Below are 17,294 nucleotides of genomic sequence, written 5' to 3'. Positions count from 1 at the left end.
GGCTGGCATTTGGGTCTGGAGCACAGCCCTTCCCTGCAGCCAGGCCCCAGCCTTCTGAAGGTGGGTTCTGCCTGGACAGAGATGCGGTGCTTCCACATCCTGCTTCCATTCTGGCTTACAGGGAACCCGAGAAACCATGATCCCACTTTGTGGGTAAGAAGACAGGTTCCACAGCCCCAGATAGCTTGCTCCACATTTCCCATTCTGTAAGCAGGAGGAGGAAGACTTCTGCCTGTGCTGGAACAGTGGGCATTCCCACACTACCTACAAGTCTTGGTCTGATCAGTAACCCAGCAGGTGTTGGATGGTGACAGTATTGAACATGCTCAGGGAGTTCCATCAGACAGTGCTCACTCCTGAAGTGCGCAGTCCTTTCTCTCGCTGTTTGCTGGTACATAGAGATGTGTGAACTATGTAGCGTTATCCCCGTCACACTGACGCTAGGTGAAGTAGCTAGCTCCCTGCCTGCTGTGTAACTTGTGTGTGCTGGCCATCAGGGTTGACATCCAGTCCTACTGTGACAAAACTCAGTTCCAGGAAAAATGAGGTCTGTCTGCAGACAGGCATGTGAGAGTGGTGTTCCTGGTTGGAAGAGAGGGGATGGGGCGGTAAGTATGCTTACAGGAGAGAGTAACAGGGAAAGCTTAAAAAATACTAGTCCTTGAGCCAGGTGTGGTGGCTCACTCTTGTAATTCTAGCACTTGGAAATTGGAGACAGGAGGACTTTGTGAATTCTAGGCCAGGCTGGAAGTACACTGTTTCAAATAAAATAAAAAGGGTGTGTGTGTGAGAGAGTGCTGAGCTTTTTGAATGGGCAACAGAATATTTGCTGGGGTTTGGGGAGATTTTCCAGTGTTGGGATTGAACCCAGGGTCTTGAGCATACTGTACAAACCTCCCACTAGGCTATATCAGCAGCCCCCAGAAGGGTCTTTTGAAAAGAACAAGTGTTAAAGAAAGGAGGGGTGGGGACAGCTTGACCAGTTACCATGCCTTTATGACACTACCTCTGTGACCTGCCGTATTGAATTAGTTAGGTCCTTTGTGGTACATGGCTTTCTTTATTCTAGTTTTGTAGTAACTGTTAGAGGTACTCCTGGTGAAAGTGGGAGATCGGAGGAAATGGCAGCTGGTCACTCAACCCTCAAAAGACATCCTTATCCCGGTGAGCCAGTCAAAACCCTGCTTTGTCATGGATTATCTCCCAAGGTCCAAAGTCCCTAAAACCAGATTTACACACTGAGAACAGACCAGATTGCTACCAACCAGCCAGTTCTCTCTTCTGGGAAATTCCATTAGCCAATATATGGGGATCTGTGGTTAGGTTTGGCTGGACAGGTGGGGCCGGGGGGTGGGGGGACTACCTTCACTCCAAAGGCACATTTACTGACAGCTGGTTTCTTGGACTGCTTGAATAGACACTGGTAGAGTTGGCTTCTAAAACTCCATTTGATGCTTCTGAGCCCCACTCCCACACCCCTCAACACACACAAACAGCAAGCCCAAGTGGCTGGACATGTAGCTTAGTTCCTAGACTGCTTTGTCTAGCATGCACAAAGCATGAATTCTGTCCCAGCACAGGCATGGTGACAGTCTAGTTGTTGAAAGTCTGCCTGGGGTAAATGAGACCCTGTCTCAAAAGTGTTGGAATCAGAACTCTGTACTGGGATTGGCTATGTTGTGTGATTTTTGAGACAGGTTTTGTACTGACTTGGAATCTTGAAATTTATTTTTTTGGTGAGTTCTGAAGATAGTGCCTTGGTCACTTACATACCTAAATCTTTCCATTTCTTCAGTTGATAAAAATGATTTATTTTTACTTTTGCAAGTTAGTGGAAGAGGCCAACTATGCTCTGACCTTACCATCCTACACACAGCCTTGACTTTCTTATTTATCCCCAAAGACCTTACTGCCATCTCCAGCCATGCCCTGCCAGGTTCAAGCCTCACCAGCTGCCTTTACTTTCTCCAGGAAAAGTTCCTAGCCTCTGCCTTTAATCCCAGTAGAGGCAGGCAGATCTCTGAGTTTGAGGACAGCCTGGTCTACAGACCAGTTCCTGGACAAACAAAGACTACAGAGAGCTCTTGTTTCGAAAAAACAACTAAAAAGAAAGGTCCCTAGCTCTCCCGGGCAGTTGTCGAGACTTCTAGACATTCACGGTTAGAGTGTGATCCCATCTCTTCCCTTGGTGGTTCCTATCGCCTTTGCATTTCCTTTGCTTAACTGGTAAACCGGAGAGGACATCCCTGACTACCTTACCTTCAGGAAGACCTTTCCCAGTTTCAGCTCGCTGCTTTTCCCCTGCGCTTAAACCAGCACCTTTTTATTTCTTTTGCTAGCTTTCTCCACACTCTAAGCTCTGTGAGATCAGGGTCCACTTGACAGCCCTTACCCCAGAGACTTAGTATGAGGGCCAAGGCACAGATAAGGAACTCGGGAGCCCCAGTGCTCAGTTCTTCCATCCTCGGTGCTTGGCACACCAAGAATATGAGGCAAGTAAGGTCCAGAGCCAAGATTACTAAGAAAAATCCGTATTCGACTTCCCTAAAGCCACAGAGTAGCTATCCAGCCCTCCACCTGAGTCTGATTGTGCCTTGGCAACCGTCTCCTAGGAGATGGGAAACAGAGGGCGGGGCCCAAGAGGGCGCAAGGGCTGAGGAGGCGCTGTGGGGCGCTGGGAGCGAACCTGGCTAGAGGCGCATGCAGGGCCTCAGCGCGGCGCTTATCCTGAGCGCGGGGCAGCTGGGGCCCGGGGCCGCCTGGTACCGCCAGGAGGGCAGCTCGGAGTGCAGCTGGCTCCGGAGGCAGCAGCCACCCGAGCTCCGCACCAATTTCTCGTCCCGCTGGCCCTGGGCACGCAACTCCGAGTTCCGGCAGTCTGAGAGGCAGCAATGGCCTGGTCCCGCCTCCGCCAGGCCCGAGGTGGCGCGCTGTGGCGAAGGCCAAGGGGATTACAGCCCGTTGCCTGCGCGCCACCTAAGCAGCGCTCGCGAGTCGTCCGTGCCCGGTGCTCTGGGCACTGTGAACCCCGAAACCGTCTGCTCCCTGGTCCCCCCGACCCCGGATGAGCCCCTTCCTGATGCCCTGCCGCCGCCTGATGGTGAGGCACAAAGCAGCCCACCATCCCTGACACCCTATCAGCTGCAGGAAGAGGCCGCGAAGGTGGAAGGGATGGGGAATCTGGAATGCACTGGAGGTTGGGCTTCCAGATATAGGGTGGGGGCAAGGGAGGCCGGGCACCTGAGGTCAGAGAAGTCCCTGTGCCAAGCCTCTAGCATTCTGTGTTCCTGCTCTGCATCTCTCTGCAGATTCCGTACTCCTCTGGCGAGGACTCAACAAGGGACCTCACCACATGGGCCGACTCAGAAACGCCAAAATCCACGTAGAGAGAGCCGTCAAGGTTGGAGGGGGTGGAGTGGTGGTGGTGGCTTCACTTACTAGTTTGTCATATCCTTAAAAAATAAATCTATAAAAGGCAAACACACACGCGCGCGCGCGCGCACACACACACACACACACACACACACACACACATCTGGATGCTTCTGTAAGTGTCCCCCACCTCCATCCTCAGTCTCTCTTCAGGCCCATAGTCTTGGCTGAATCGTCACTACCCGGGGGTGTACTCCCTAGCCCCCTCAGCCCTGTTCCCTGTCTTCTATCTCATTCCTACTGGAAATTACTCTCATCTTCAACACTGGTGCCCAGCCAAGTCCTGAAAGCCTTAAACTGCTTTCTCCAGCTGGAGCACTGTATGCCACAAATGGGCCCCACACCTCACCTCTGGCTGAATGGCTGAATGGCTGGATCCACACTGGTTTCCTTTGCTTGCTCCTTGGTCTCTGCCTCTGAAGATTTCCCAGATGTTAATGATTCCCTGGGTCCCTCTCCACAGGCCTCTCTCCTTGAGCTTGAGAATCCAAGGTCACACCATCCTCTGTACCACCCTTTTCTTGCCTCTAACCCCCCCTCCCCCCCCCCCCGCATTCTCCAACCCTGGAGATCCAGCCATCTGTTGGATGGCTCCACCCAGAGAGCTTGCCAGCCTCTCACACTTGCATCCCAAACATCCTCCTTCTGTCCAGTTTTCCCCATTTCTGTTTCAGAAACCAGAAATCCATTCTTCCAGTTTCTTCCATTCATCAGCAAACCCATCCAACGTCCATGCCTCCAAAATTAGTCTCAGGACTAATACCTCCTCCACAGTGTTCATGGTACCCCCTTCATTCTGACTATTGCAGTCCCTCAGACCATGCATGGCAGCCTCTGTGCCTGCCCCCTCCTGCATGGATTCTCCATGCAGTTGCATGCAAGCTTACAAAGCCTCTATTTACTTCCTCCCTTATCCTATGGTCTTTCCTCTTATACAAGATGCAAGGCCACATTTTAAGGTCTGTGGGGCTCTCCACAGTACAGTCATACTCCCTGTAATCTTGGGAGCTCTCATTTTCCAGACGTCACTTTCCTTAGACTTTCTGTTCCTTCTGACTTCTAGCTAGCCTCTGGACCTTTGCACATGCTACCTCACATTGCCTGAACTGCCACTGGCTCAGCTCTGCGTTCATGGTTCGCTCTTGGTTTGCCTTGACTATGTATTACTCTGGAGGCTGGGAATACCAGTGTTAGGATGTATGCTTAGCATGTACAAGGTCCTGGTCTCAGTCCCCAGCACCAAACAGAAAGGAAGAAATCTCTGCTCTGTCACTTGACTACTGTGTGCCTCCAATATGTAATTAAATTAAAATGCAGATTGTTCCTAATTGGTACATGTTACTGCTTACCGCATAACAGGTACTCAGTAACTATAAGCTGTACATGTTTATTTTTCTTTTTGTTTATAAGCTGCCTCCTCCTGGGGTATCAAAATTCCCTGAAGGCAGACATCCTGTCTGGTTCACCATTGCCTCCTAACATGTCTGATGCTGAAGCAAGTTACTGCCTCTCACCTTACAGCAGAAGAAGATCTTTATGATTCATGGCCGATACCCAGTGATCCGGTGTCTCTTGCGCCAGAGGGGCTGGGTAGAGAAGAAGATGGTGCATCCCCCAGGCACAATCCTGCCACCTCCCCAGAAGGATCCAGATAGCTCCATGCTGGGTGACAGCGATGCTACGGAGGATGGTGAGTAGGTCCCTCCTCGTCCATAAGCTGTCCTTTCTTAGACCGTTTCCTTTGCTTCCCACTGGACCAGGGTTGAGACTTTAAAGGGCTGTGGGGCACAGACACAGTTCCATGTGTCATCCTTCATATCCACAGAGGATGAAGAAGAGAATGAGATGTTTCGAGAGGCGCAGCTGTTGGACTTGGATGGTTTCCTGGAACTTGATGACCTAGATGGGGTACATGCTTTGATGGTGAGGACTCTGGGGGTCAGTACAAGACAGGGGGCTGGCTGGAAACTTCTATTCAGGGAAAGAACATCTCATTGGGTGTCCTTCCTTCTCTGGACCCCAGCTTCCAGTCTGAGAAAACAGATTGCTTCTCCAATGGTTGGCTAGGTCTGCACACAGTGGTGAGGTACTCGGTGGGGCGCAAATAGGATGAACACATCTTCAAGGTGGCACTGATGGTGTCCCGCCAAATACAGACTACTTTGCTTATCTCTATCCTTTGCCCTTGGCAAATGAAGGCTGTAAGAAATGGCTTTAAAAGCCACAAGACAAGCACAGATGATATACACCCATCAATAAAGGGAAGGCCTGAGTTCAAGTTCCAGAGCCCATGTAAAATGCCAGGTGTGGGGAAAAGCTTGTGATTTCAGTGCCGGGGAGACAGACCCTGGTGGACCCCGAGGGCTTGCTGGCCAGCCCGTATAATGTCCTGCATAAGCTCCAGTCCAGTGAGAGACCCTTTGCAAAAACAAGATGGGTTGGCCAGGCAGTGGTGGTGCATGCCTTTAATCCCAGCACTTGGGAGGCAGAGACAGGCCGATTTCTGAGTTCAAGGCCAGCCTGGTCTATAGAGTGAGTTCCAGGACAGCCAGGGCTACACAGAGAAACCATGTCTCAAAAAACAAAACAAACAAACAAACAAACAAACAAAACCAACCCCACACAAAAAAAAACAAAAACAAAAAACAAGATGGGTCAAGAGTACTGGCTGCTGATTCTCACCAACCACATGATGGCTCATAACCATCTATAACTCCAGTTCCAAAGAATCTGACACCCTCTCCTAGCCTCCCTGGGTACTGCATGAATTTGGTACACAGACATACCTGCAGACAAAACACATGTATGGAATAAAAACAAATACACTCTTAAAAACCAAACAAAACAAAAATGCCAAGACAGATGGGGGCTCCAAGATTGTATTCTGGCCTCCACGTGCACATGTGCACACACACACACACACACATATACTCCTATACATGGAAATATACACATAAAAACTTGAGAGATGCTGGTGAGCTGGAGGGAATGGATGGTGAAGAGAACGTGTGCTCAGAGCTTGACCCCACCCAGACTAGGTGAACTACAGGAAATCGCCATTTCTTTTCCTTTTCTTTTCTCTTAGCCATGCCCCCGCCCCATTTCTCTCTGTGTGGTATGTGTATATGTGAGTATGGCCTGCACATCCACATGTAGAGGTCAGAGGACTCTCCTTCCATCATGGCTCCCGGGATCAGCTTAGGTATTAGGTCTTGGCAGCAAACACCAGTATGTGCTGAGCCATCTAGCTGGCTGCAATCGTTTCATTTCTGTTTCTGTAATAAAATACCCTGACAAAAAGAAACTTGGCATAGAAAGTGTAACTCCTAGTTCCAGGTTACAGTCAGTCCTAGCAGAGTCCAAGGCAAGTGGGATCCTTTAATCCCAGTACTTGGGAGACTAAGCCTGATCTACACAGTGATTCCAGGATGATTAGGACTCCGTACACAGGAGAAAGCCTGATTTGTTTTGTTTTTTTTTTAGATCTTTGTAAAAGAAAACCAAAAAGGCAGGGTAGCACTATATAGCTGAGTCAGGCTGGCCTTGAACTCAAGCCTCCTGAGTGCTACAGTTACAGGCAAGCACTACCTCACCCATTTTGGACCTTGTTCAAAGTGTCTTCTGAGTCCAAACCTTTCGTCCTCTAAGGTGGGGTTAATGCATTCCATAGATGGCAGTAGTGAAACACCAGAGTGACAGACCCCACAAACACCAGCAGACCTCAGCTCACCATGACACAGCACAGCACACAGCCTTTTCCCTTTCAATTTATTTATTATTTAAAAGCAGGGTTTCTCTGTGTATCCCCGGCTGTCCTGGAACTACCTCTGTAGACCAGGCCAGCCTGGAACTCAGATCCACACTTCCCTCTGCCTCCCAAGTGGCAGGATCATAGGTATGTGCTACCACGCCCTACCTGACACAGCCTTTCCTGACACAAAGAGATGATAGTTTCAACCAGGGCAGGGTGGGGTGTACTGTAGTCCAGCACTTGGAAGGCTGAAGCAGGAAGATCATGAGTTAGAAGCTAGCCTGGGCTACCTAGTGAGTTTGAGGCTTTCGTAAACTACATAGGAAGAGCCTGTCTCTAAAAACAAATAGAGCCTGGCTAACAATCATCCTGTGTCCGAGAGTTGTAGGAAGAATAGAGAGGTTTGGTCCATGGAGAACCTTTGTCCTTACTGTGTTCTCATTGGCCAGAGTCATTGTCCTTCCACTGGGAAAAATCACTGATGGTCACAGAACAAGGCATTGTGGCTTGCAGCTTAGTCACTGCCTTGGGACACGAGGCCAAGTGGAGGCTGGGAAGCTGGACTGCTGTCTGCTCACCCAGCATATGCTCTGGAGCACACGACATCAAATGACGTATTCAGAGATGAAGGGAATCCAGAGAACACTTTGGGCACTTCCTCTCCTTTGTGCAACAGGGCAGGGAGAAGCTTCCCCCCTCTGGCCTCCTTGTCTCCATTTCCTCCCCTTTTCTCCAGTCCCGCATGGTTCGAAATGAGACCCCCTATCTCATCTGGACCACTCGGCGTGATGTGCTGGATTGTCGCTTCCTTTCCAAGGATCAGATGATAAACCATTACGCCCGTGCAGGCTCCTTCACTACAAAGGTAGGAGTCCAAGGGAAGCCCCGGTTCCTGCTGGACTTGTCAGTCAGAAAAGATTCTTCAGAGAACACACATCTAGTTCTCAAACTCTGACATGTGTTGACGTGTTGACTGTGCTCATTTCCCATGGAATCTGTTATTAACAGAGGGGCCCTGGCCTCCTGGACAGAGCACGTCTGTCTCCTGGTTTTATTGAGTCTTTCCTGGGTTTCTTTCCTGGTGGCTCCGCCTCTCCAAGCCTCCACTTCCTCATCTTTAGATGAGTGCGCCAGCACAGCCTGCCGTCTAAGGCTGTGCCCAGGATGAAAGTTTTAATCCGCACCTGTGCCAATGGTTCTCAACCTTGGAGTTGCAGCCTGTGCATTCGATCTTTGCATTTCGATTCATAACAGTAGCAAAATTACAGTTATGAAGTAGCAATGGAAATAATTTTATGGTTAGGGGTTTGCTACCATGTCAACTGTATATAAAAGGTTGAAGCATTAGGAGGGTTGAGAACCACTGAACTAGAAAGGCTTCCTGGGCAGAGCCTGGATGGGAAAGGGTGGGTGGAGGGACCAGGGGCCATCTCAGCTGGGCAAACCTGGAGATGGCTATCAAGTCAGGCCTAGCAAGTGGGTTGGAGGTTCCAGGCAAGGTCTTCCATTTTCCTGAGTATCTGGACATATGCTTTTGGGGGTGGGGATGGGAGCCCCTTGACACTCTGTGGGTCCCCCCTGGTGCTTCAGCAGCTGTCTCCATAGGTGGGCCTTTGTCTCAACCTCCGGAATCTGCCATGGTTTGATGAGGCTGATGCTGACTCCTTCTTCCCACGATGCTACCGATTGGGGGCAGAGGATGACCAGAAAGCCTTTATAGGTAAGGGGAATCCCAGGCCTGGCTCCCTCATGCTGTCTGTCCCACAGTGGAAAAAGAGCAAGACTCCCCTCGTGCCCTCACTTACTCCATAGACTTTCCTCTGTAACCAAGCCCTTTCCTCCCACTAATGGGACTTCCATTCATGAGCCAACCCTGGCATCCAGAGAAGCCAAGGGAGCCAGGCTTGTACCCTACAGCAGGTTCTAGACGTTGGTGGGTTGGTTCTATCTGGAGTCTAGATAAGTTGCTGGCTGGACCAGGTTCCACAAAAGGCTATGGGTCTCTAAGGCAAAGCAAGTTCCTGCTTCAATGTGGGTTCTGAGTTCAGAATTTGGATCCAGATCAGATGGCAGCTTTTAAATTATGTCCCAAACCTGAGATAGAATTTAGGTCATGGTCTGATTCTCAGGTTAGAATAAGTATCAGAAATGGACAAAGAGGGCCATGGGTGGTAGTCACATCTGTAATCCCCACAGTGGGGAGAAGCAGAGGCAGGACGGCCACAAGTTTGAGATCAGCTTTGTCTTCATAGTGAGTTCTAAGCCAGACAGCTTGAAACTGCAAGACCCTGTCAAAAGAAAAAAAAAGAGAGAAAGAAAGGAAGAAAGAAACCTGGTCCAGCCACTGCTGAAGACAGTCTGGTCACATTGTGGGTCTGATGTTTAATAGGATAGGAGCCAGGTGCTAGAGTGAGACAGGTAAATGAGGTTCTGGATCCAAATGGGGCAAGCCATGGTGAGGTTCCAGAACCAGGAGAGGCCTGGAGCCTGGGGGCTGAGCAGGGTATCCCTGCCTGGGAGCAGAGGACTTCTGGCTGACAGCTGCCCGCAACGTTCTCAAGCTGGTGGTGAAGTTGGAAGGGAAGTCACAGCTCATCTCCATCCAGGCAAGAGAGGAAGAGGCCCTAGGTGAGTGCCGTGGTTCCCTCCACTCCTACAGGTATGTGCCCAGCAATCCTCTCACTCCCTCATCTACGCATGTAAGACTTATGACCAGACTGTAGCCTTTGCCCCCAGCCCTTCTGTCCATCTTCCAATCTGTGAACATCGCTCACCCCTGTTCACCCAGCCCCCATCAATTCATTCTCTCAGCTCTCCTCCTCCCTGGCTACCCGCTGCCTATCCCTTCGGTCGCCTACCATGTTACATCCGTCTGTCCACTCCCACCTTCTTCCTGCCCTCACACAGGTCCATCTTCCTGTCTGCTTGTCCATCCTCTGTCTACCACCTGTCATCCTGAAATTTACCCTTGCACTTACCCCACACCTGTCATTTACTGCTCAGTCCTTTAATAGATCTGATTGAGCACTTTAGAGAGGTAGGCTGACACCACACGACCTCATCCCTGCCTGTGAGAACCTCTTCAGGATCTCAGGGGAGGATGCACAGGAATACAGTAATGTACAGATGTCTCCCGAGAGACCCTGTGCCTGCACATAGGGAACATCTGGGAGGGGAGGGGGCATAGGAATCCTCTGCATGCTGGTCCAATCTACATGCCCCCCCCCTTCTGCAGTAATGGGGCTCCACGGCCAAGGGGCTCTGGGAAGGAATGGGCAGCTTTACTGGAAGGAAAAAAGTCCTTGACCCTTCCAGAGGAACCCCCCACATGCACTTGATTGCTGTCATTTGACCTAGGAAGATTAGGTACCAAAGACTGTTATGTGCCAGAACCTGGGCCACAGGAGACCCTCTGTGGTCAGAGACTCTGCACTTGAATTTCTGTGAGCTCAAGTGTGTGTCAGGCTGTAGGTGGACAGTTGAGGGCTTGTTCGAATGTCAGTTTTTAAATAGGCAAAAGGCTGAGCCAAGGTCATGAGCTGGCATCAGGTCCTCTGAGCTAGGGTTGGTGCATCACTTTCAGCTGAGTGGTTCATTTGCACATGTACATTAGCACTTTGGGGCTTATGGGCTGTGGATATCTGCTAGGATTCTGAGAGAGGGGACGGATTCCAAGTATCCAGTGGGGTGTAGGAAGCTATGTCAGATTTGGCTTCATGTGTACCTGGATTCACCAAGGTCTCCAGCCACATTGTAGGGCCAAGATATGTCAGAGAGTCCAGAGATACAGAGCTGTAGGCAGGTGCTAGGGTAGGTGTGCTCTAGAAACTTTGCTGAGATTTACAACGAAGCCCAGCTGTGTGGGAGGTCCAGACACAGTGGAGGGCAGGGACGACATGCCAGGGTTGCAGGGAAATTTAGAGCAGGTTCAGGTGACTGAGGGGAATGTCCCAGGGTGGCCGGGGATCGAGTTCACTCTGGGCCTCAGGTGCCTTTAGGGCGAGGCCTCAGGTAAGTGATAGGCTTCAGGTCAGCAAAGGGCGATGGCATGTGTCGCATTACCTGCTTTGAAATGGGTTGTTTACTGGTCCTTCTGTCCCTACAGAAGATACACAGTCCAAGAAACAGGAAAAGAAACCAGTGACAGTGTCGTCAGACTTTGTGGATGAGGCTCTGAGTGCATGCGAAGAGCACCTCAGCAGCATAGCCCACAAAGACATCGACAAGGACCCCAACGCCCCGCTGTACCTCGACCCCGACGGTTGGTCCCTGTTCCTTCAGCGCTACTACCAAATAGTCCAGTAAGTTCCATACAGGGCAGGGCTCTGCACATGGGCTGGAGTTACAGCCGCACCCTCAGATGGAGATCTGGTGCAGCCCAAGCCCTCCCATCCCGCCCCCTTCTTTTATTTTTGTCCTGGACGGTTCTACTCAGAGGCTCCCACTGGCTCCAAGAGAGAGTCCAGTCCACTTCTCCCACCTCAGCATAGCATAGTCATCCCCCCCACCCCAGCTCTACGACCCTGGGAACATCACTGAGCTTTCCAAACATACTTTAAATGCAAAATAGATTTTAAAATAGCATCCATCTTGGAGACTGGTATGAAACGGGTTGGTGTGTTTTGTGGAGTCAGCATAGACTTGTGCTGGCCACTCAAAATAGGAATCTTGGGCATTTAGATTTGATTCTGAGGTCATTTGTCACTGCCTGACACAGGATGCTAATTCCCATAGGAAGGAAGTAGGCATCACAAGAAAGGGTTGGGAGGTCAGTCACATTTGGAAGACATTTGAGTTAGACATAGTGAATCTAACAGGTTTCCTTGAGGCAGAATTGAGAATCTTTTAGTGTGAACGAGAATGCTGGGAAGAACAAGGGCGATGTTTTGGAGCTTGCTTTGGGCAAAGGCACTTGAGTAGCAGAAGGCAGGAGGCGGGGTGCAGGATCTGGCTGTCAGCAATTGTAGCAAGCACTTGGTGAGCACCACCCATGTGCCTGTCAGTGTGCCAGGCTCCAGAGCCAATGCTCGGTAGGGGCACAGCCCTCGGGTGGGAGACCTGCAGCCAGCCAGGCAGCTCTAAGGGTCTCAAGTGGGCGGTGTTAACCGGAAGAGACAGATGGAAGGGACTTTGGATAAATGATGGGATCAGGAATCAGGAGACCCACGGCTGCTGCAAACAAGTAGGGTCTTCTTAAACAGCAGAAGGTGACAAGGTTACCTTAGACTTTTCCCTTAGTGCCAGGAAGCATAAAGCCACGTTTCATTTCACAGTGGTGGGGTAGAATTCAGGAACCCAGGTTTAGGTAAGAACTTTACTAAGTGAGCTGCACCCTACCCCCAAGGTAAGCTTTCTTCTCTTTTAAATTGGTGTGCATGAGAGCAAAGGTGGGCTATAGGGGTCAGAGGGCAACCTTGTGAAATTGGTTCTCTCCTATGTTAACACAGGTGAACTCAGGTTGTCAGGCGCTCTCTCTCTCTCTCTCTCTCTCTCTCTCTCTCTCTCTCTCTCTCTCCTCTTTCTCTCTCTCTCCTCTTTCTCTATATCTCTTTGCCTCTCTGTCTTTCTTGGTGTTTTGAGAACAGGTCTCACCATGTAGCTCTGCCTGTCCTAGAACTTGCTCTGTAGACCATGCTGACTATGAACTCTGCCTCCCAAGTGCTGGGATTAAAGACTTGTGCCACCACTGCCTGGCTGGGCTCAGCTTTCTTAAACTAAGAATTATCAAAGATCCTTTTTATTTCCAGTGTAGAGGCTGTTGAGAATCCCCCAAAAGTCAGAGTCACATAAAACCCTCAGAAAGCATATGGCATTCAGCTCTCTGCAAGTTCAAGGCCAGCCTGGGCTAATAGCAAGCACTCATCTTCACAAGAAAGAAAACCTTCCCTCAAAAGAAAATTACCCTGCCAGGCGGTGGTAACACAAACCTTTAATCCCAGCACTTAGGAGGCAGAGGCAGGCAGATTTCTGAGTTTGAGGCTAGCCTGGTCTGCAGAGTGAGTTCCAGGACAGCCGGGGCTACACAGAGAAACCCTGTCTCGAAAAAAAACAAAAAGAAAAAAAAAAGAAAGAAAGAAAGAAAGAAAGAAAGAAAGTAAGAAAGAGAAAGAAAATTCCCACGGTAGTATTCAGCGCCACATTAGGACTTTCTCTTCCAGTTTTAAACAAGCCCATGTGAAGCTAGGCAGTTTAATTCCAGCACTCAGAAGGTAGAGGCAGGCAGATCTCTGAATTTGAGGCCAGTCTGGTCTACAGAGTGAGTTTAGGGACAGCCAGGGCTGCACAGAGGAACCCTGTCTGGAAAAACCAAAACTAATCAAAAATACAAGCCCACGTGGGCTGGAGTAATACTCAGCGTATGAGAGCACTAATTGTTCTTAAAGATGTGCTTGTGTTTCCCAGCCCCTTGTCAGGTAGCTCACAATCACATGTAACTACAGCTGTAAGGGACCTACTGCTTCTGGAGTCTGCAGGCACCTGCACACACACACACACACACACACACACACACACACACACACATGCACGCACACACAAAATAAAATGATAAAAATAAAAAACAAGACCATTCCTTACCAACCTAACTTTTATGAAGGTTAACTTTCATCAAAATGTTTTTTTTCCCACTAAATATAAAATCATACTGAATGGACATTTTCAAATTTCCTGTACCCTTGTCACTCCTAGGTGACACTTTCCCAGGGCCTCCGTGCAGATTTGCTATAGGAAAGCTCATCAGGAGCTAGGACGTGCTCCCCCAGAGCCCTCTGAGCCACTTTGTCTGGACGCTCTTGTTCTTGATGCTTCTCATAGAAAGAGTGCTATGGCCAGGCAGTGGTGGCGCACGCCTATAATCCCAGCACCTGGGAGGCAGAGGCAGGTGGATTTCTGAGTTCGAGGCCAGCCTGGTCTACAAAGTGAGTCCCAGGACAGCCAGGACTAAACAGAGAAACCCTATGGTGGAGGTCAAGGTGTTAAAATGAGGCTAGCACCCAGGCAGGGGAGGCTGCTTCTTTGTGGTTTACTCGAAGCAGCCATCTGGGACAGTGTATGAATTATAGCTGATGACACTCTCCATCCTGTAGAGAACAGGGTCCCCCCTTTCCTGTGAACCCCTGTATGCCAAATTCTTCCCAGCTTATACAGCCAAACCATTCAGCGGACTTGGAGAGCACCTGCTAAGTGGTGGGGGTTGTGTGGGAGAGGAAGATGCAGCAGAGAGCAAACCCCACAGAAGCTGGCCCTGCAGGCCCAACTTGTAGCCCAGAGGACAGTGTATGCTCAGCCTAGCTGGCCTTGGTTTCAAGCCCTGGCACTACACACTAGAAAGGCCAGGAGGAGAGTGCAAGCAGTAACTGAACAAGTGGATGTGTGGTGTGGGAGCGTGTGTGGTGGGAGAGAGAGAAAAATCCTGGTGAGGCCTGAGCAGATTTAGGCTAAGAAAGGACTGACTGTCAGCCAGCCTTAAGTCCAGATTAGCAGGGTCAGCCTCTGAAAGCACCTTTGAGTTCAAGCAGTCAGGCATTTGCACCCTGGCTCAGTCACTACCTGGTGTGTAGCCTTGGAAAGGCCCCTTAAGGCCCCCAGCTTCAGTTGGCATTCCCTCAAGAAAGGCTAGTAAATACTTCCCTAAACAGCTACTGAGAGGAGGAACCAGAACAACAGGAAGTCCTCCCCAGGGTGCTCTGTGAATGTTGCTGGTCCTCATTAGGAATAAAGGGGCCATATAGAACTGGGGACAGGTGTGGTCTGGATAGGTTAGGCGTCTCAGGCACAAGCAAAGCAGGTTAGAGCACAGCTGGGGTGAGTGGGGCTGTGTATCCTAGTAGCCTATCCTCTCATCTGGACCCAGGCCCCACCCTCCACAAGTCTCACTGTCTCCATACAGTGAAGGGGCAGAACTCAGATACCTGGAGGTTCAAGTCCAGCGCTGTGAAGATGTCCTACAGCAGCTTCGGGCTGTGGTACCCCAGATAGACATGGAGGGGGATCGGAACATCTGGATCGTGAAGCCCGGAGCCAAGTCCCGAGGCCGAGGTGGGGGAAGCAACCTCTTCTTCCAGTTTTAGTACCTTTATCTACTACTAGAAGCCAAGGAGGCTAATCTGCCCCACTGCCAGTTTGAATCTCAGCTCTATTATTAATATGCTGTGTGACCTTGAACAAGTCAATTTACCTCTCTGAATCTCAGTTTTCTCAGCTGTGACATGGGGGTGGCGCCAGGGCTTCCTGTCAGGTAAAGTCTAAATGCAGCTCATACCTACTGTTCAGCATGGTGCTGGATCAGGTGGTCACCCCACCAACATGCACCAACGTGGCTGCTCTGCCTGTCACTTCCAGTAAGATGTTTTCTGGTCCTCACCTTTATTCAATCACATCAGGGCATCCATCCACTGCATGCACAGGAGAGTCCAGCAGCAGCCCCACCTTTAAAGACTACAGAGGGACTCCCGAGAAATAGACAGAAAACTTGAAATGATATTCTTTATTGAAAAAGGTCTGCTTGCAAATGTACAGTGAGTGAAGTGTCATAAAATGAACACAGTGTAGCTCCAGTTCCACGAGATCCACGAAACAGACATATGGGACACACATAAGACAAAAACATAAATAAAAGGTGAAGTGTATCTGTGCTCCAGCACTTGGTTATAATCCCAAGAGGAAGCAAAAGCATCATTGAAGGCCAGCCTTGGCTACACAGTAAGCATGAGGCCAGCCTGAACTACATAAGACCCTGCTACAAAAGGAGAAAAGAGAGTGGGAAAGCAAGCTGGACATGGTCACACAAGCCTTTAATCCCAGAGGTGGACGCAGAGAGGCAGAGGCATCTCTGTAAGTTTGAGGTCAGCCTGGTGTATATACTGAGTTCTAAAATAGCCAGAGCTACATAGTAAGACCTTGTCTCAAGAAGGAATGGAGAGGAGAAGGGAAATGAGAAAAACGAAAAGAAGGAAAGAAGACACACGTGGCCTTGGATGTGTGAAGCTGTAGCCAGAGTTGGTTGCATAGACAACTAGTGACAGGTGAGGTGACAACTGCCGAGCTTCATCCCACAGCCTGGCAGAGCTCCATAGGAGCCCATGAGAGCAAAGCACAAATAACTGTGGAACCCAGAAAGCTCCAGAGAATCTGCCACAGCAGCTGGCTTCACCCCAGATAGTGAGAGGAAGGGTTTCAGTGTGGCTTCTAGTTTCCTGGTCTCTTAATTACTGGAGGAAAGTAATGTATGCACGGTCATCACTATCTAAATGTTTTTACACTGTGTGTGCGCAGGAACGTCAGAGGACAACTTACAGGGCTCTGTCCTCTCCTTCCACTGTGTAGGTTCTAGGAACTGAAGTCAGGTGATAAGCCTTGGTGACAAGTGCCTTTACCACCAGAGCCTCTGGAACTGGAGTTATGCCATCTGAATGCTGGGTTCTGCAAGAACAGCAAGCGCCCTTAATGCTCTCCAACCTCCAGCTAGATTTTTACTTACAGATAGCAAAACAAAGTTTATTCAGCGGTTAATTAGAAAATTATTTACATTCTTTGCTAGAGGGAAGAATGGTTCTGACTTGGGGAGGGGCAGCCTTAAGGTTAAGCTGGATTCTATGAAATGACAGCTTATTTCAGGGACAGCAATGGTCCTCTGGCAGTTCTGACACAGCCTGACCTCTCAGTCCCTGACAGCCTGGTCTCCCCCTCAGGCATTACGTGCATGGACCACCTGGACGAGATGCTGAAGCTGGTGGACTGTAACCCCATGCTAATGAAGGACGGCAAGTGGATTGTGCAGAAGTACATCGAGCGGCCCCTGCTTATCTTCGGTACCAAGTTCGACCTGAGACAGTGGTTCCTGGTGACTGACTGGAACCCACTCACTGTGTGGTTCTACCGAGACAGCTACATCCGCTTCTCCACACAGCCCTTCTCCTTGAAGAACCTGGACAAGTGAGCCCACCCTCCACCTCCCCTGACTATCTAGTCTAGTGTGGAGGTCAGCAGACAAACAGAACAGTGAGCTCTTAGATCCAGCTAGATTTCAGACCACAGACTCTGCAGGCAAGGAAGCAGGCTTTACACACACACACACACACACACACACACACACACACACACACACACACAC

The 17,294-nt window shown here is 50.0% G+C and overlaps 1 protein-coding gene across 3 annotated transcripts in view; it reads left to right on the top strand.

The window, feature by feature from the left end:
• Positions 1-52: 52 nt before the first annotated feature.
• The window catches only part of Ttll3 (tubulin tyrosine ligase like 3), a 24,509-nt gene continuing 7,267 nt past the window's right edge, over positions 53-17,294 (top strand). For all 3 annotated transcript variants that reach the window (XR_003714068.1, XM_028788611.1, XM_028788612.1), the window contains exons 1-10: positions 53-3,100; positions 3,309-3,400; positions 4,954-5,122; positions 5,258-5,355; positions 7,920-8,048; positions 8,789-8,903; positions 9,707-9,811; positions 11,289-11,484; positions 15,072-15,220; positions 16,873-17,116. Coding sequence is in view for 2 of the 3 variants with exons in the window: in XM_028788611.1 (XP_028644444.1) it covers positions 2,701-3,100; positions 3,309-3,400; positions 4,954-5,122; positions 5,258-5,355; positions 7,920-8,048; positions 8,789-8,903; positions 9,707-9,811; positions 11,289-11,484; positions 15,072-15,220; positions 16,873-17,116 (1,697 nt within the window). In the remaining variant the exon portion in view is untranslated. The remainder of the gene's footprint in view (positions 3,101-3,308; positions 3,401-4,953; positions 5,123-5,257; positions 5,356-7,919; positions 8,049-8,788; positions 8,904-9,706; positions 9,812-11,288; positions 11,485-15,071; positions 15,221-16,872; positions 17,117-17,294) is intronic.

Source organism: Grammomys surdaster, unplaced genomic scaffold (assembly GCF_004785775.1).
Source record: "Grammomys surdaster isolate TR1022 unplaced genomic scaffold, NIH_TR_1.0 125756, whole genome shotgun sequence".
Classification (NCBI taxonomy): Eukaryota; Metazoa; Chordata; class Mammalia; order Rodentia; family Muridae; genus Grammomys; species Grammomys surdaster.
The sequence above is the reverse complement of the archived record's forward strand: the minus strand, read 5'-3'. Positions and strand labels throughout refer to the sequence as shown.